This window comes from Polypterus senegalus, chromosome 1 (genome assembly GCF_016835505.1).
Source record: "Polypterus senegalus isolate Bchr_013 chromosome 1, ASM1683550v1, whole genome shotgun sequence".
NCBI lineage: Eukaryota > Metazoa > Chordata > Cladistia > Polypteriformes > Polypteridae > Polypterus > Polypterus senegalus.
This window is the reverse complement of record NC_053154.1, coordinates 148094869-148115397: the sequence shown is the minus strand read 5'-3', so window position 1 is coordinate 148115397 and position 20529 is coordinate 148094869. Positions and strand designations below refer to the sequence as shown.

General features: G+C 38.9%; 1 protein-coding gene across 5 annotated transcripts in view; it reads left to right on the top strand.

Moving 5' to 3' along the window:
* Positions 1–7773: 7773 nt before the first annotated feature.
* Positions 7774–20529, top strand: part of LOC120533408 (transcription factor Dp-2-like) — a 116420-nt gene continuing 103664 nt past the window's right edge. For 2 of the 5 annotated variants that reach the window (XM_039760329.1, XM_039760311.1), the window contains exon 1: positions 7775–8087. Coding sequence is in view for 1 of the 5 variants with exons in the window: in XM_039760294.1 (XP_039616228.1) it covers positions 12014–12035 (22 nt within the window). In the remaining 4 variants the exon portion in view is untranslated. Of the gene's footprint in view, positions 8088–11978; positions 12036–14678; positions 14741–20529 lie in introns of those variants that run through there. The other 3 variants (XM_039760294.1, XM_039760320.1, XM_039760338.1) reach the window with 3 other exon arrangements.

Sequence of the window (20529 nt, the reverse complement as noted above, 5' to 3'; positions counted from 1 at the left end):
GGAAGACCCCAGTATCTAGTGACGAATTTACTATGTCAAGAACATTATCAATTAGCACGCCTGATACTTCTTTGAAAAACCTTGTTGGTATCGGGTCAAGGACGAGGTGGAGGGTTTTAATTGAGATATTATTTTTGTAAATCAGGTAAATCTATCCTAGTGAAAGAGTTTAATTTGTTTATAACAGGATGTTGGGGTTTAGGGGATCCTTAGTGTTGGGGAGATATACTATGTTATTTCTAATATCATTAATTTTTGATTGAAGAATACAGCGACAGCCTCACAGGTTTCACTGGAAGCACTTAGGAGGCATTCCTTTGAGCTACCTGGGTTTAGTAGGTGATCAATTGTTGAAAATAAGACTCTAGGATTACTAGCATTGTTATTTATAATATTAGAGAAATAGCAGCGTCTCTCAAGACGGACAGTGTTATTGTATTCTGTTATTTTGACTTTTAATATTTCGTGGTGGATAGTAAGTTTACTCTTCCTCCATTGACGCTCAGCTCTACGGCATGTTCTCTTTAAATCAGACACTCTTTGGGTCTTCCATGGTATAACAATGCTAGAAGATTTTTTCACTGTCTTTTCAGGTGCAACTATGTCAACAGCAGCTCTCACTTTAGAATTAAATCTTTCCACCTTACTATTTACATTGTCCTCGCTATTATAGCTGGCACTATAAACGGACTGATTGCTTAAAATGTTTGTAAGTTTTAAAGCTGCTGCCGAATCAAAGAAGCGTTTTTTAACAATATGCTTCTCATGAGTGTTTTTTATCATTATTTCTATATTAAAAAGTAGAAGAAAATGGTCTGATAGACCAATATCAATGATCTGTTTTATATCAACTTTCAGTCCTTTAGTAATCACTAAGTCTAATGTATGACCTGCTTTATGTGTAGGCTGATTTATGAGTTGTCTCAAATCAAAAGAATCCAGGAGGTTCATAAATTCTTTTAATTACCAGTTAACCACAGTATCTGAAAATTAAGGTTATCTGCTCAAGTCACCAAAACATCTTGGCAGTGTTCATAGAAAAAAACAGAAAATCAACAGTTTTGTAAATACCTGCGGTGGCAGAATGAGAGCAGCAACAAGCCATGCAATTAAATAATGGGTTTAATTAACAGCAAGAATCTGCTGCTCATTAATAAACGGGTTAGAATGAAATTGGTTGGAGTTTGAAACCCCATTTTAGATGGTCATAGGGTTAGAATGAAAACCTGCAGCCCACCAGGAACAGAGTTGAACACCCCAAGGCTAAACTGAGTAACCAGGCCAGAAGGGCCTTGGTCAGGGAGGTGACCAGGAACCCTTCAGTTGTCCTCTGCTGAGATGGGAGAACCTTTTGTAAGAATATCCATCTCAGCAGCACAAATGGCATTTAAAGGACTCTGAGAGCATGAGAAAAAAGATTCTCTGGTTTGATGAGACAAAAATTGAACTCTGGGCAGATCTCCAAGCACTGATTGGTACCCAACTACAGTAATATTACAGTCATATGAAAAGGTTTGGGAACCCCTCTTAATTCTTTGTATTTTTGTTTATCATTGGCTGAGCTTCCAAAGTAGTAACTTCCTTTTAATATATGACATGCCTTATGGAAACAGTAGTATTTATGCAGTGACATTAAGTTTATTGGATTAATAGAAAATATTCAAAATATGCATCATAACAAAATTAGACAGGTGCATAAATTTGGGTACCCACAGAGATATTGAATCAATACTTAGTTGAGCCTCCTTTTGCAAATATAACAATACAATACAGTTTATTTTTGTATAGCCCAAAATCACACAGGAAGTGCAGCAATGGGCTTTAACAGGCCCTACCTTTTGACAGCCCCCCAGCCTTGACTCTCTAAAAAGACAAGGAAAAACTCCCAAAAAATCTTGTAGGGAAAAATGGAAGAAACCATGGGAAAGGCAGTTCAAAGAGAGACCCCTTTCCAGGTAGGTTGGGCGTGCAGTGGGTGTCAAAAGAAGGGGGTCAATACAATACAATACACAGAACAGAATATAACAGCCTCTGGACGCCTCCTATAGCCTTTGAGGAGTGTCTGGATTCTGGATGGAGGTATTTTTGACCATTCTTCCATACAAAATATCTCCAGTTCAGTTAAATTTAATGGCTGCCGAGCATGGACAGCCTGCTTCAAATCATCCCATAGATTTTCAATGATATTCAAGTCAGGGGACTGTGACGACCATTCCAGAACATTGTACTTCTCCCTCTGCATGAATGCCTTTGTAGATTTTGAACTGTATTTTGGATCATTGTCTTGTTGGAATATCCAACCCCTGCGTAACTTCAACTTTGTGACTGATGCTTGAACATTATCCTGAAGAATTTGTTGATATTGGGTTGAATTCATCCGACCCTCAACTTTAACAAGGGCCCCAGTCCCTGAACTAGCCACACAGCCCCACAGCATGAAGGAACCTCCACCAAATTTGACAGTAGGCAGCAGGTGTTTTTCTTGGAATGCGGTGTTGTTCTTCCGCCATGCAAAGTGCTTTTTGTTATGATCTCATCAGTTCACACCACTTTGTTCCAAAATTAATCTCACTTGTCTAAATAAGCATTTGCATACAAGAAGAGGCTCTGTTTGTGGCGTGAGTGCAGAAAGGGCTTCTTTCTCATCACCCTGCCATACAGATGTTCATTGTGCAAATTGCACTGAAATGTAGAACGATGTACACATACACCATCTGCAGCAAGATGTTCTTGCAGGTCTTTGGAGGTGATCTCTGGGTTGTCTGTAACCATTTTCACAATCCTGTGTATATGCCGCTCCTGTACTTTTCTTGGCCTGCCAGACCTGCTGGATTTAACAGCAACTGTGCCTGTGGCCTGCCATTTCCTGATTACATTCCTTACAGTTGAAACTGACAGTTTAAACCTCTGAGATAGCTTTTTGTAGCCTTCCCCTAAACCATGATACTGAACAATCTTTGTTTTCTGATCTTTTGAGAGTTGCTTTGAGGATCCCATGCTGTCACTCTTCAGAGGAGAGTCAAAGGGAAGCGCAACTTGCAATGGACCACCTTAAATACATTTTCTCATGACTGGACACACCTGTCTATGAAGTTCAAGGCTTAACGAGCTAATCCAACCAATTTGGTGTTGCAAGTAATCCGTATTGAGCAGTTACATGCATTCAAATGAACAAAATTACAAGGGGACCCACATTTATGCACAGCCAGTTTTTCACATTTTGATTTAATTTCATACAACTAAATACTGCTTCACTAAAAATCTTTGATCGGAAAACACCCCAGTACTCAGATGTTCCGAGGAAATGAAAGACATACCACTGTTATCTTTTTTGTTGAAAGTAGAGAAAATTAATATGCAGGCTGAGACTTTTTTCATATGACTGTATCTCTAAGGGGAAGCATGATGGTGGCAGTATTGTGTTATGGGGTGCTTTTCAAGTCAAGGAAAGGGAGACTGGACAGTACCGAGGGAAAGATAAATACAACTAAACACAGAGTGGTCCTTAAAGAAAACCTGTTCCAGAATGCATGAAACTTCAAAATGAGTTGGTGGTTCACCTTTCAGCACGACAATGCTGGAGTGGCTTCAGGACGTATCTCTGATGGCCACTGAGTGGCCCAACCAAAGCCCAGGCTTATCTTATAAAACATCTGCAGAGAGACCTGAAGGTAGCAGTTTACAGACACTTCCCATCCAATTCAATGCCACTTGAGAGAATCTACAAGAAAGAATGAGATAATCAATCCAAATCCAAGTGTGCAAAGCTTGCGGAGACTTGCCTAAGAAGACTTGAACCGGCAGTTGCTGCCAAAGGAGCTTCTATTACAAAGTACTGAATTAATGGTCTGAATAATTATGTGAATTAGAGATTTCAGTTTTTGAAATTTGATAAACGTATAGAATTTGGTTTTTTGTATTTTCCCTGTTTGTTGTTTCTTATTCTATTTCAGAACTTAGTATTTCTTGTAATTAATCTATTATTTGGAATGTAATGTTTGGTATTTCTTTGCCTACAGTGGTACTAATTTGATTTTTTGTCTGTGTTATTATTCATTTTATACCTGTTTGAATATTTTTGAAGCACTTTGCGCTTGTGAAAGCCACACATGTCACCTTCACCTCAAACATGAAGACCTTTGAGAGGCTGGCTCTGGACAATATGAGTCCTCTTGTGGTAGACCACCTGAATCCACTGCAATTTACCTATGGGAGAAAGACTGGAGTGGAGGATGCAATTACCCTTCTGCTCCACAAGGGTTATTCTCACCTAGACAAAGCCGACAGAACTTTGAGGAGTATGATTTTTATTTCTTCAGTGCCTTAAAAACCATCCAGCCATCTTTGTTAAGGGGTAAACTCAGAGTTATGCAGATGGATGAGCCTAACGCAGGGGTCCTCAATCACGGTCCTGGAGAGCCGCAGTGGCTGAAGGTTTTTGCTCCAACCCAGTTGCTTAATAAAAAGCACTTATTGCTAAAGTAACACTTCTGCTTCACTTTAGTGATTTTGAGCTCTTATTGCTTAATTTTGTCTTAAACAACTATTTTAATTGCTCCTTATTATCAATAACATGCAAATGACAAGAGAGAGCAGCATTTCTCCATTTAGCTTATTTACATTTACACCCGTGTGTATTTATCTGCACTACTGGGTTTAATTAAATACTTGGAAGAAAAATGAAGAGAAAAAAGTGAAGGACTGAGAATTACTCGTCCATTTTAGCCTTCAAATCATTTGCATGATAGAAAGGGAAAGAAAATCTAGGATATGAGAATGACCTGACATAGCAGAGTTAATTTAATTTCATAGCTTGTTAGTGCTTTATTGGCAAGAATTGCTTTCTAATTAAGCAACCAGGTCAGAACAAAAACCTGCAGCCACTGCGGCTCTCCAGGACTGGGATTGAGGACCCCTGGCCTAAAGTATTCTGGATAATAGACTATGTGTTGAGCAGACTGCAGTTTTGTGAGGCTCAAGGACTGTCTTTCTGATACAGATGTGAACAACACTGCAGCACCACAAGGAACAGTCCTGCCTCCATTTCTGTTTACTCTATACACCTCCAACTATAAATATAATGCTAGGTCATGTCAAGGAACTAGTTTATTGACTTTTGCTGCACCAAAGAAACTCTTTGTCCAGTCACAATATAGGGAGTGGATAAAGAGGTGTTGCACTCCTACAAGTACTTGGGATCCACTTCAACAAAAGGTTGGACTGGTCTCAGAACACAGAGGAACTATATAAGAAAGGGCAGAGCAGGCTGCTTTTTCTTAGGAGACTGTGTTTGTTTAATATAGGGAGTGACATCCTTCACATCTTCTACAATTTAATGATGGCCAGTGCGATTTTCTAAGCTGTGGTGTGCTGGGCTGGAAACATCATTTCAACAGATGCCCACCTAATCAAGGAGCTAATGAAAAGTGTAAACTAGGTTATGAGAAACACTGTAAGCCTACTGGAAATGGTAATGAAAGGGGAAATTAAAACAAAACCAAGTGCCATTATGAACAATGCTGTACTTCGTCTCTGAAACACTAATACTGAGAACTTTCAGCAAGCTATTCAGCAGCAGTGTGTAAAGAAACGGTGCTGAGATTCCTTTATACTAACACCAATATTCCTGCATAATGCCTTACTATGACTTTTAACTATCAAGTCAGAAGATTTCTTTCTTTTTAATTTTCTTTCTTTTTAGTTATGCTGGTGTTTGTTCAGACCATAATGTGTGTGTATATTTATTTATGTAAGGAACTTCTGTAAAAAGTCAAATTTCTCCCAGGGTACAAATATGCTTCTATCTTTTCTATTCTACTGTATAAGTAATTTTTTTGGTGACTCTAAGTTAGCTCTGTGCAACTGTTTGCCAAGTAGAGCCTGTGATTGGCTGCTACCCTGTCATTTTTTCTGATTTCTGTATTACTCCTAATGCCTCCAGGAGTGTCTCTACCCTCTCCAGCCATGCCCCTAAATTAGGATAAACAGATTTGTGAACATTATGTAATAACATCACATTAGCCATAATTAGTAACAGTGGTGAGGCCTATCCTGTTCTCAATGCTATTCCGTCTCCCACGGAGGCTGCCAGTGAATTCTTTCCTGCCCTGTGCCATTCTTATAGTGCCCATGCCCCAGGCACACCCATCATTATCATGTTTAGTCACTAATTTTGCAGAAGGTTGATGAAAGTGGTTACCTGACAGCTGTCTAGAGACACTACCAGTCTGTGCAGCATTCACACCTTTGTCTAATATGTGGGTGAATTTCCTCAAAGGGCGGCACGGTGGCGCAGTGGTAGCGCTGCTGCCTCGCAGTTAGAAGACCCGGGTTCGCTTCCCGGGTCCTCCCTGCATGGAGTTTGCATGTTCTCCCCGTGTCTGCGTAGGTTTCCTCCGGGCGCTCCGGTTTCCTCCCACGATCCAAAGACATGCAGGTTAGGTGGATTGGCGATTCTAAATTGTCCCTAGTGTGTGCTTGGTGTGTGGGTGTGTTTGTGTGTGTCCTGTGGTGGGTTGGCACCCTGCCCGGGATTGGTTCCTGCCTTGTGCCCTGTGTTGGCTTGGATTGGCTCCAGCAGACCCCCGTGACCCTGTGTTCGGATTCAGCGGGTTAGAAAATGGATGGATGGATGGAATTTCCTCAAGGTACTTCACAGATGAATTGACGATTCTATACAGGAATCAAAAGAGGGAGGATGCCCTGTTGTATGGATTCTTGTAGCTAGTGCTGCAGGAGCATTGCCTGCTGTGATAGGATATTCAAAAAAGGAAGTTTAGAAAAGAGATCAATGGACCCATAAAAGCTGTAAATCTTATACTGTCCATAATCCGTAAAACTTTTCTCTGTTTCCATTAAATAATTATCAATCAATTAAATAAATCGAAACTAAAATTACATTGGTAAATTAGAATAAAATCTGTTACCTATAACACAGAAATTATTTTAAAGTAAACTTTATTTCTGAAATAAAAGCTATGTGATGAAACGTCTAATGCCTTTTTAAACACAATTAAACTCTTCTTTAAAAATACACAAGAATCACAAAGTACATCAACAATTACATTTTTGTGCATAAATATTTGCGTGTAACTCTCCTAGTGTCAGTTAATGTAAAGGATAAAGTCTGACGTTTTATAATTATTGTAATGAACTACTATGGTTTTTATCGGCCAGTTAATATTAATTTCGCATTAAAAATAATTAGAAACGGTTAAAACACCTAACATTGTAAATTATTTATACAGAAAAAAGTAATACGAGTAAAAAAGTATCAATCAATTCCGTCAGCGCCCGCGTTCTACAGTACGTGACAACCGAGACGTCAGTTTGTAGTCACCGCCCCCGTTTGCCGCGTGGGGCACAACCAATCATACATTTCCGGCGTGTTTCGTCACGCCGAAGCGCGTCCAATCACGGTAAACACTCGGCTCCCACCGCCAAGCTTGTGTGAGGGTGCCACTTGTTTGTTTGTGTGTTGCTTTGCAGACAGGAAGAGGCGTGAGAAAGGAGTGTAATTTTGCTCTTGCACGGGAATATAGCACAGTTGTGTTAAACTATGTAAAAATTTTCAAGCGTACTTTCAGAGAGTGTGCAGGGAGGCGTCATTCCCAATGTTGTTTTATGATAATTTGCCCCTTGTCTTGCCAGAGTAATAATGACAGCTGCTATTTTTGGCAGCGTTCGCATACCTACTGCTGAATGTAAAACTCAAAGCATGGGGAATTCTACTCACGTTATTTTAAAAAGTGCTGAACTCATTGACTTTTAGTATAGTTTTAATTAACTGGTTTGTCTTTTTTTCCTTTAAAACTATAGGAATTATTTATATAAAATTATTTAGTTAATGTATTTGAATTGTAAAAGCAGACCTTCCTGTCAAACGTGACAGGTGCCTTTTGCGTTCCAAGCTTTAAGGAGAAATGCTCCTTTTCATATAAGGGTAAAAAACAAACTTAATGTGGCAGCCAGGTGATGGAATCGGAAGGGCTTCGACGCAGTTGCTCATTGTGAAAACGAAACCTCTTTTTAACCTTCGGGTATTTAGCTTCACGGCTTCCCTGCATCTGCACACAAATAAAGCGATGGTAAGTGACTGACTTCATCTTCTTTTATTACAATTATCAAAATTTAGGCGTCACGTTTACGTGCTAAATGCGTTATACTGTGCTGTGTTTTAGTAACCCGAAGGAGGCAGAGAAAGAATCGGCCGCCGAGCCCTCTCTCACAGTAACCCTGTACTTCCTACGCTTGCAATATGTTTTCGGTTTCAGAACATTTCAGTATCGCCATTACCAAATGTTTATCTGCCAGCGTTTACTTGCTTTTAGTAAATGCAAGGAGGTGCTCGTTATCTCTGCCTGCAGTGTATAGAGTTGAATTTAGGATTAACTGGGCTGTCCGCAGATCGACGTTCAAAGCCAGATATAAAGTTGGAGTGTATTAACCAATTTGGTCCACGATTGTTTGGGAATGCATTTGTGTAGCAATTAGTGAAAAACAGGAACACCTCAAAACAGTCAGCAGTGCTTAACGTATTATGCAGAGTTTCGCAACACAACCCGTCCAGTTGGTATTAGCTTTGAAGGCTCATTGCTGTATTTCATTGAACCACCTGCCTTGTTCGTTTTAAGATTACAGTAAAAAATACACCACTGAAGTATGCAATCATCAGCAGGGGAGTATTTGACGCAAGGGATGAACCAGCTCTGGACGGATTGCCAGTACAAGACTCTCACTCAGAACAAAATAAGTTAGAATCCCCAATTCGTGCAACAAGCTTCAGCCCGGGTTTTCTTTTGGACAATGTGAATGATAAAACATTTGTTTTCCTCATCACTTTTAGTCTAGAGAAGTTTTTTTTTTTATTTACACCTTTTCTAATCTCTTTTTGTTAAGAAGAGATGACCCACTATACAGTATTACATTTAGTTATCAACACACAATAGTTCAAACATAAGTATGTGAAGTCTGTCCTAGCAAAATTGAGGAACTCGCCATAGGTGGGTTGCCAGTTCAGCACTGTAAGTACTCATTAGAAACAGTCACATTTTGGGCATGAAAATTCTGAAGGGCTATACCAGAGTTTTCCAATATGTATGCATACTTTTATAATATAAAATTTCACTTAACTCACTAATAATATCCTGCCCTCTTTTCCTAATGAAACACTAGTGAAACACACAGTGGGTATAGAAAAGAGCCGTCCCTTCAAAATATTCACATTTTGTTGCTTTGCAGTTTGAAATGAAGATATACACAAAAATATTTTTCCAGCTGTATTTACTCCATGCAACTTATAACGGCCAAGTGAAAGATGCGATAGTGCTATGATATGGTAACAGTTCTCACCGAAACCAACAGAATCGCAAAGATGGTTAAAAGGATCATCCCCTCCTAAAAATACTTCTAAACCAGGTGTATGATCATCTTCTCTATTGCACACCAAGCTAATTGGCTTCCACCTGTGCTCATTTGTAATCATTGTGATTAGTTCAACATAAAAACACCTATTCCTGTATCATTCCAGTGCTTAGAAGTGCAACTGAAAGCAAACAATCAACTATGGGTGACAAGGCACTGTCAAAAGATCTCAGGGATGAAGTTGTGGACAGACACAAGGCAGGAGATGGATACAAAAAAAATCTCAACGGCTTTATCAGTCCCTAGGAGCACAGTGAAGTCCATAATAAAGAAGTGGCAAGTGTTTGGTGCTATTAGGACCCTTCCTGGATCAGGCTGTCCCTCCAAACTGGATAGAAGAGCAAGGAGGAACCTAGTCAGAGAGGCTACCAAGAGGCCTATGGCAGCTTTAATGCAGTTACAGTAATTTTTGCAAAGAGTGGTCATGTGACAACATCATCAAAAAAGTTCCACAAATGTGGCTTGTATGGGAGGGTTGCAAGAAAAAAAGCCACTCCTCAAGAAAGGCCCCATCAAGTCTCGATTGAGGTCTGCCATAGTGCACTTTGAAGATTCAGAGGCCAAATGGAAAAAGTTGTTATGGTCAGATGAGACCAAAATTGAGCTATTGGGAGTCAATGCCAAATGGTATATCTGATGGAAAGCCAATACAGTTTACCATCCAAAGAAAACAATACCTACAGTAAAGAACGGGGTTAGTAGCATCTTGTTGTCGAGGTGTTTCTCTACAGCAGAGACTGTGGCACTTAAGATAGATGGAAAAATGGAGTCAGCAAAATACCATCAAACTAGCCAACCCGCAGCCTAGTATACGCCACATAATTATTTATTGATGAGTGAACACTTCCTGAAAGACACAGTTGTCCAAAAGGGGTGGATTTGAGGATACGACTGAGAGTGAATGAGAAGATGGAACTCTGGAGAGAAGCAACATACAATTGTCCGTGACTGAAAACTGGTTTTGGCAGATACAGGCATATCTTTTTGAAAGTTTGACCCTGTGCCTTATTAATTGTCATTGCAAAGGCCAATCTAACAGGAAATTGTCTGCGTGTAAAAGTAAAAGGCAAATTTGAATCCGATGGGGTCAGGGAAATCCAGGGAATAAGGACAGTTTATGAGGTAGCAGCTGCGATAGTTTTACACTCCTGTACATTGTGGTGAATGCTGGTAACAGAAAGTTTAGTGCCATTACAGAGACCTTTTGCTGGCATGAGGTTTCTGAGGAGCATGACGACTGAACCAATTTTAATTTTGAGTTTATGCGGAGGCACGCCAGTGGGAGTAAAACTTTAAGAAATTCTTCAGGGAATGAAAGTTGATCTGCAGGATCGTCTGTGACGATGGAGTCAACGCTGGTGAAAGTTGCTTCGTCGGTAGGGATAAGTTCTTGAGAGCGAGGGTGGACGAGGGAGGAGGGTTAGAGTGGGCGTGCGGGGCTCTGTCGTGCGTACCCCATGGTCGGGCGACTTCGTCAATTTTATATATATATATAGATTCTTAAGGAAAACCTGCTACCCTGTGCTAGAAAGTTGTTTTTGTGAAGAAGGTGCACCATCCTACATGATAATGACCCGAAGTACACAGCAAAGTTGACCACACATTGCTGAAGGAGAAAAACTTAATTACATTTTTGTGGCTTATAAATAAAATATTATATATTATTTTCTTATATAATACGCTACCGTGGCTGTTCATTTGTCTGTCCAGAATTTTAAATCACCCATAGCTCGCAAACCGTTTGACCTATTGACCTGAAATTTGGTGCACATGTACTACGTGGCGTCTACTATCCACTTTAGGGGTGATGATTGACCTCCAAGGTTATTCCTATTTTTATTTTATTGTGGAATTGACTTTCAGCAGGGGACAGATGGGAGGCCATGCAGCACATGCATACGGGCACCATTCTCATCCCTAGCACCTTCGCCGTCACTTCCCCATCTTGAAAAATTGAGGAAACGTACTAAGTAATTGCAACACAAACACTGACTTAATCAGTTTTAATACGAAAAGATGTCGAAAAAAGAAGAGAAGCAGCAGGCCGCTAGGGTGGAGAAAAGAAGAGCTGCTCAGGAAGCAGCAAGTGCATCAACCTCTGAGCAAATGAATGCTAAACGTACAGAGAAAGAGGATGAAAACTAGGAATGCTCAAGTCAAGTGTATTCACTGCACGTTATCATGCAGTATGCCGTTACTGGTAATAAATATAATAAAGTAATTTCAATTACTGCCAGCAAAAATGTATCCTATAGCACTAAGTTAATAAGACATGGGTTACATTTCTTACATCACCTTACGGTTTATCAGTCTCCACTTCAGAAAATTTCTGAAGTAAAAAATAGTGAGTAGGCAAGACAAAAAGGAATCTTTTTTCAGGCAGAGATGTGGGATTTTCAAGTATGTGGGACCATTAGTGAGACCTAATAGATGTGGGAAAAAATACTCATCCATTATGGAAATTAAAACTTTAATTGTAGGTACCCAGTGTTTCAGGCATGGTTCTGTCAGAACTGTCCATTCTGTATCTGACCTTGTTCTTTTTAAATTTTCAGTGTGGAAACATGCCTTAAAGCCAGATTTTAAGTATATGCATCATCCAACACCTCCAGGTAAAATCAAAATGTTGCTTTTTTGTATGCAGTGATCATGTTGTGCATATTGCAGAGAGCAGGTTTTAGTTTAGTAAAGACAATACACTTGCACAGATCTGAAGTTGATCTCATCATATTAAAATCACTATTATTTTTATTATTATGCTGTATTGTTTGTGAAACAATTTTTGTTCGTATTATATTTTCTGAATATACAATTTATATTCTGAGTCTGCTTGGTTGTGTTTTTACAGGTTGTTTCAGATCAAATATGCCTGACCAGAGGCCACATTTATAAAAGTTGCGTGCACACAAAAAGAGGTTTGAAATGTGAATATGTAACTGTCCACACAAACATCAGGATTTAAAAAGGAAAACTTAATTAGTGAACATGCACATATTTATGGCATCTCTTACCCATGCATACACATAATTTTGTGGAAACTGGGAAATGATGACACCCTTGAGCAAGAAGGGAAGTGCAGCCAAACCAGCAAAATAACTAACACACATAATAATACATATCATCAAACCATTATTATAATGTGCATTGGCATGAGAAACATATTACACCTCAAAAGTGAAAAATATGATGTACAGGCTGTATTTTAGTTCCCTTATTTGTGCTGAAGAACTTTTTTGGTTATTTGTTAGTTTATATACGTAGTTTATGTTGTTATTTCTCAAGGAACTGGCCGAAAGGTCAGGAGTATCTCAGGCAAGCTATACTCCGTCATACCCACTGTGCTGGAAGTCATTAACCTTCACAGCAAGGCCACGCACCCAGTTTTCATATGGTGTGTGTGCACATATGTAAAACATTTTTGCCAACGTAAAAAGGTAATTTGTAGCAGTGTTCAGTTCTCCTAAAGTAATCTGAGAAATTTACTACACATTTATTGCAATAAGAACACCTATGAAGAACGATGTTGCTTTTGTTGAGCACTGACATTCCATTAATGTAAAAGACATTGGTGCCAAGATGAGACTGAAAAACATTATAGCTTGGTGGCCTGGGTCAACCCATGATTCACTTATTTTGAAGCAAAGTAGCTTCGACAAATGTGATGGTATTGTACATGGTGAATGGCTTGTTGGTAAGGTAACTGGCTGAACTCCTAGTTTTTTTGGAAGGCCTGTACTATTCATCATGTCAGCAATCACGTCATTACATGTGCCAGCTAGATGCCGACTTTCCCTGACCCCCAAAATGCAGAGGAAAGGTGCTATAATGCCACTCATGATCTTACACTCTCAGTTGCAGAGTGCAGCCACTTACTCTTGAAAGCGGGTGGCTTTGTCTTGATATGTCAGACAATTACATTCTGCAGCAGCATTTTTGCATATGTATGAGGTTGATTAGCATAGTCCATATATATATTTTATATATATAAATATCATGTTCATATATGCACATTTACAAGGTGATTGGTTGTTTTTTTTTTTTGTTTTTAGGGTAAAATGTGTGTACGGCAGATTTTTTTTTTTTTTGCATATGCATTTTCATGTTGATTTTGGAGTTTGCATATTTTTACACTCAATTCCACACAGTTTTGTAAATGAGGCCACAGATGATAAGCGTGAACAGCACCCCGTTGTGAATTATCTTTAGTTTCTCATGTTAATTCATTAATTAATAATTAAAGAACCAATTCTTTTTGCGCAAGTTATTTACAGCTCAGCTGCCTCATGGTGTAGAGTTTGCATGCTTTACTTATGCCTGTATGGGTTTTCTGTGGGAATTCTGGTATGCAAAGTTAATATTTAGCTCTAAAATGACTTGGCATGAGCAAGGATAAATACTGTATGTGTGTGAATGTGCACTGTGGTACATTGGTATCCCATACAGATCTGGTTTTAGCCTTGTGACAAGTACCCTAGACTTCAGGTTCCCACAAAAATGTAATGGAAAAAGCATATTCAGAAAGTGTAAGTAAGCCCCGTGTGACTTACACATAAGCCCCCTTTCTGTTGTTACAGAGGTTTAAGTGTTTTGTATCACTTTTGTAAGTACTTTGGGAGTTTCTTGTGATTTCCCATGTAAATCTTACCTGCTTGAACAGTTACTCTTCCTGGTTGTTTTAGTATTTACACTGATCTGCTAACCTTTTCCATCTCTGTTTGACGTCTGTCTGAACAGTAATTTTTTTCCACACATTCTTTTAGTTATATGTTATATCTGGTTTACTCTACTGTAAATCTAGAACTGTTTTGTTATAATTTATAGTATTGTTTATTCCAGTTTTATTTTCTTGTGCTAACTCTGAACTGCAATGTTATTAATACTTCTATAAAATAACAATACATTTTACTTAAAAATACCTTCTTACAGCACACTGGGACACTGTGCATTTTTAACAGAGAAAAAAAAATACAGTTCATGTAAATGCACCAAGAGTAAATAGAACAAAACATGTAGTATGGAAATGAAACAGTTCAGAGAAAGAAAATGCTGTAAAGTTACAGTTGTAAATGCAAATGCACTTAAAGTGAGCATATATGATACGTTTGATCTGACAACACTGAAAGTTAGTCACCTATAAATAGAAGTTGGTGCACTAAGGTGCACAGTGCATGTGTTAGTAGGTGTAACATATTGCAACATCAAGACCCCCCATGAGCTGATTTTTGTGTTTACCAAAACCTCCTGATTCCTTGTAGTTAAACACCAAGTAGGATATTACAAAGGTCCGAAGAAGGGTCTCAGCTGCTGTTTATTTCAGGTAAGAGCAGAACCTGGGCATGTTTATTTAAGTGAATTAAAGCTGTTCTAGATATGTGCCAAGTGTGAGATTCAAAGGAACATGTGAAATCTAAGATTACACAAAGAATCCCCATTTCTGTTGAGAAAGATAAGGACTGACCATGTTAAACTTGCAGCTTAACTGAGGATGTCTGTAGTGGTAGTGAGAAGCACTATAGTGTTTATTCATCATTGCTTATCAAAAATGTGCTTATCCTCCAGGTGCATGTTTAATTTCAAGGATAAATTAAATTGTCAGGGCGTAACACTGTATATGGAAATGTTTGGTGTGTGTAAATTTATATGTCGATTGTCAAAATTTTAACCTTTCATGGTGAATAATTTAGCCAAGGGCAAATGTATAAATTATAAATGAAACCAGACACAACAGCGAACACCTTAATGATGAAAGATACTCTAAAGAATTGACTTGACTGGGCCAATGGAAACAAAATGTCATCAGAGTGATCTAATAAAATTCTGAGGTTTCCCTAAAACTGAAGGCTTTATAAGAGTAGTAAGTGCATTTTTCCTGTATTAGACTCTCCTTGTAAATGGCAGCATAATCTTCATAAGAAAAGGTTTGAGACGTTAACCATGTTTTACTCTTTTAGGGCTTTAATCAATACATAAGACCTTTCATAGATCAAAGATCTTGTTTAAACCAGAGTACATCATGATAAAAGTTGGTAGAGTGTAAATGAAGCCATAATGAGAAATATTAATATTAGGTTTTATTTTTGATCTCTTTATTTCTGCTTCTATTGTAACCCTTTGAATATCAGTTAAGCGTTACATAAATGTATTATTGTAGTTATATTTATTGAATTTTATTGATGGATAATTATATGTAAACTGTTTTGGTAAATTGAGAATTGTTCTGTAATTTAGCCTGCAGGAGATACTTCCAAGTTTTCACCTGAAAATACAGATTTTCTACTTCACTAATTTTTTTTTTTTTTTGCTATAATGTCTAAGCATTTTTATTAGCTGGCAGTTGACTGTAGAGTAATGTCTGAGGCATCAAAGCTAATTTGCATATCATTGTTCTTAAATTTAGATCTAGAAAAAAACTTACCTGTCATCTATCAATCACTTTATCTTTTTGCTGTATTAAATTTAATTTCAGATATTTTCACACTCATTCCTGAGCACTCCCCACCCAATGACTTTCTTATGGCAGCAATACAACAGCAAACAAATGAACCTATATAGTCTTGAACAAGCCTCTGATTGTTTACTTTGTTACCAGCAAGTTAAAGAAATATTCACCCTTACCTTGTCAACCTCATTTAATGCATTTCAAAGTCGTTGGGGTCTGAAACATATTCCAGCAGCATCACATGTAAGAGAGCCTTATCTGGACTGTACACACACACACATATTGCTGTTGAGCCATTTTTGAATTACCAATTGCCATATCTCACACACGTTTGGGAAGTGGAAGAAAAACTGGAGTATTCGGAGAGAGCTCATAATAAATGTGAGGAAATTATGCAAACAGGGCATTGACAAGGACTTAAACCCAGGGTTCTGGAGTTGTAAGGGAGCAACACTAAGTGCTGTGCTGTCGTAATTTAAGACCATTCAAAACTGCAAAACATTTTAGTCATTTTCTTTACGTGAGAACTTCGTATAGGCCACAATTTTTGTTTTGGCTATTTATAATTTTGTTTATTTTGAACTCAACCCAGAACTGATTGCTAAGAATTGAATCATGGATTCTGTGCAGCACCTTCAAAGCCATTTAGAAAGGTAAACCTGGGACTTATGAACATTAATAAACAATTCACCGATATTTTTTGAGTCTTAAAGAATATTTGAATTTTTTTCTCCCAAAACTATATGTTTGGTTATGTAAAGAGAAGTTTTTATGGTTTGTTGTATGCGTGATCTTGATTAACCTTCTAGAATTTTTTTTTTCTGTTCTCAATGGCCATCGGACCTTAATTTTATTCTCTGTGTTAATTAGTATTGCCTAATTGTATTTTTTATATTTTTTCTTATTTTTCTTTCTTCATCCTGTAAAGCACTTTGAGCTACATCATTTGTATGAAAACGTGATATGTAAATAAATTGTGTTGTTGTAGAAACATTTCTCTCTCTCTCTCTCTCTATCTATCTAAAGTATTCCCAGCGCATCACTTTTTCCATATTTTGTTATGTTATAGCCTTATTCCAAAATGGATTAAATTAAATTTTTTCTTCAGAATTCTACACACAACACCCTATAATGACAACGTGAAAAAAATTTACTTGAAGTTTTTGCAAATTTATTAAAAATAAAAACAATTGAGAAAGCACATGTACATAAGTATTCACAGCCTTTGCCATGAAGCTCAGAATTGATCTCAGGTGCATCCTGTTTCCCTTGATCATCCTTGAGATGTTTCTGCAGCTTAATTGGAGTCCACCTGTGGTAAATTCAGTTGATTGGACATGATTTGGAAAGGCACACACCTGTCTATATAAGGTCCCACAGCTGACAGTTCATGTCAGAGCACAAACCAAGCATGAAGTCAAAGGAATTGTCTGTAGACCTCCGAGAGAGGATTGTCTCGAGGCACAAACCTGGGGAAGGTTACGGAAACATTTCTGCTGCTTTGAAGGTCCCAATGAGCACAGTGGCCTCCATCATCCGTAAGTGGAAGAAGTTTGAAACCACCAGGACTTTTCCTAGAGCTGGCCGGCCATCTAAACAGAGTGATCAGGGGAGAAGGGCCTTAGTCAGGGAGGTGACCAAGAACCTGATGGTGGCTCTGTCAGAGCTCCAGAGGTCCTAGGTGGAGAGAGGAGAACCTTTCAGAAGGACAACCATCTCTGCAGCAATCCACCAATCAGGCCTGTATGGTAGAGTGACCAGACGGAAGCCACTCCTTAGTAAAAGGCACATGGCAGCCCGCCTGGAGTTTGCCAAAAGGCACCTGAAGGACTCTCAGACCATGAGAAACAAAATTCTCTGGTCTGATGAGACAAAGATTGAACTCTTTGGTGTGAATGCCAGGCGTCACGTTTGGAGGAAACCAGGCAACACTCATCACCAGGCCAATACCATCCCTACAGTGAAGCATGGTGGTGGCAGCATCATGCTGTGGGGATGTTTTTCAGCGGCAGCAACTGGGAGACTAGTCGGGATAAAGGGAAAGATGACTGCAGCAATATACAGACACATCCTGGATGAAAACCTGCTCCAGAGCGCTCTTGACCTCAGACTGGGGCGATGGTTCATCTTTCAGCAGGACAACGACCCTAAGCACACAACCAAGATATCAAAGGAGTGGCTTCAGGACAACTCTGTGAATGTCCTTGAGTGGCCCAGCCAGAGGCCAGACTTGAATCCGATTGAACATCTCTGGAGAGATCTTAAAATGGTTGTGCACCAACGCTTCCCATCCAGCCTGATGGAGCTTGAGAGGTGCTGCAAAGAGGAATGGGCAAAAACTGGCCAAGGATAGGTGTGCCAAGCTTGTGGCATCATATTCAAAAAGACTTGAGGCTGTAATTGCTGCCAAAGGTGCATCGACAAAGTATTGAGCAAAGGCTGTGAATACTTATGTACATGATATCTCTCAGTTTTTTTTATTTTTAACAAATTTGCAAAAACCTCTGGTAAACTTTTGTCACGTTGTCATTATGGGGTGTTGTGTGTAGAATTCTGAGGAAAAAAATGAATTGAATCCATTTTGGAATAAGGCTGTAACATAACAGAATGTGGAAAAAGTGATGCACTGTGAATAATTTCCGGATGCACTGTGTATGTATATATGTGTATATATGTATATATGTATGTGTATATATATACATATGTGTATATATATATATATATGTGTGTATATGTCTGTGTGTGTGTGTGTATGTATATGTGTATATATATATATCTATACTAATAAAAGACAAAGCCCTCACTGACTCATCACTAATTCTCCAACTTCCTGTGTGGGAGGAAGGCTGAAATTTGGCAGGCTCATTCCTTACAGCTTACTTACAAAAGTTGGGCAGGTTTCATTTCGAAATTCTACGCGTAATGGTCATAACTGGAACCTATTTTTCTCCATATAATGTAATGGAGTTGAGCTCGATGGCCATGGGGGGCAGAGTTTCGTGTGACATCATCACGCCTCCCACGTAATCACGTGAACTGACTGTCAACGCAATACGTAGAAAACAAGGAAGAGCTCCAAAAAGCGCTGAAGAAAACATGCATTATATAAATGAGAAGGCAGCGAAACAATAAGAAGCGAGCGAGTCACACATAGAACCATATTCATGAGTGCAGCTACTTCGGAAACAAAGCACGGTTTAAACTTAAAGTTTAAATTAAGTTCATAGACAGGCTGCCGCTGGCATTTGTCATGCCCACGGCTAATGCGGGATACAAGTTTAATGAGAGGATGCAGGATATAAATGAGAGTTTTGATCACTTTGTAACTAAGTTAAAATTACTGGTGAAGGGCTGTGCTTATGCAAATTCCGAGAGACTGTCTTTGTGGGGGGATTGACAGTTAAGGCGGGTGGGGGAGTTACGTCATCATCTCCCCTCCCATTCACCTCATTTCACTGTGAGCTGAGCTCCGCAGCTAACACAGTCTTGCGGAACCAACTTTGTGACACTGCCACCAAATACTCCACAAATCCACAAGTTAATACACACGCTGTCTCTACAGTATCTCCACACTATGAATCCTCCAGGCACTACTTACAAAAGGTTACATTGACAATCGTGTTACGTTATTTTTAAAATGTTTCCTTTTCTTAGCACAAGCACAGCTGAGAAGCTTCAATGCATGTGCTCCATAACGTGTTAAAAAATAACGCATTTAATCACACTTTGCATTCCAAGCAAAGGGAAACTTCTGTCAATGCATGATTTCCTGGTACACCGATTACATTGATGTACACATCAGAGCTACAAAAATGTAACAGTCGGAAGAAAGCGCGTTGCTACTACTGATTGGAAAAAAATTTCATTTCAAAAGACTACCCGACGGAAGCCTTGATAAAAACGTGGTTTTGTGCACACACACATATATATATATATATATACTGTATATATGTGTGTATATGTATATATATGTTTATGTGTGTGACAATGTCAGTCATGTTACGTTATTATTAAAATGTTTCCTTTTCTTTTTCATTACTTCTTTAACACACTACTTCTCTGCTACGAAGCGCTGGTATTTTGCTAATATATATATATATATATATATATATATATATGAATGACCTCCAAAGAGCACGGAGACTTGATCACGTGAACGTGTCTGCAAAAAGTGGCGTCTCCTGCCCTGCAAAAGTCGAGCAACCGGCGCACGCGCATAGCTGTGCCGGCCTTTGAGACGCTGACTGCGCTTCTGCCTTAAGTCAAAGTGAACACTTTTAATTTTTTTCATCCTCCCCCGAGCTATAGCCCAGACAAGTGCAAACACGGGACCCCTTTTCTACACCACGGCAAACTAATATTAAGGCGCTTCACACTTTTTTTTGCACGTATACGATTATGAGATCGTCAGCTCGGATTATGAAGACATGCACAGAAGTGGAGGACCAACAGTGCCATCACAGCCGATTAATGGCAGGGACGTCTTACCAGTCTACACAAGACCCACCGCGACTGTCCCCAAAAGGCGCTCATATCGTCAGCAAAGTCCTCTATCTACACTATATAAAAGAAAAGGTAACTTTCCTTTCTTTACACCTTTTTTCCTTTTATCCCAAACCAAAGCCTTTCTCTCTTAACACTGCAGAGGACACAAAACTAATTTTCTT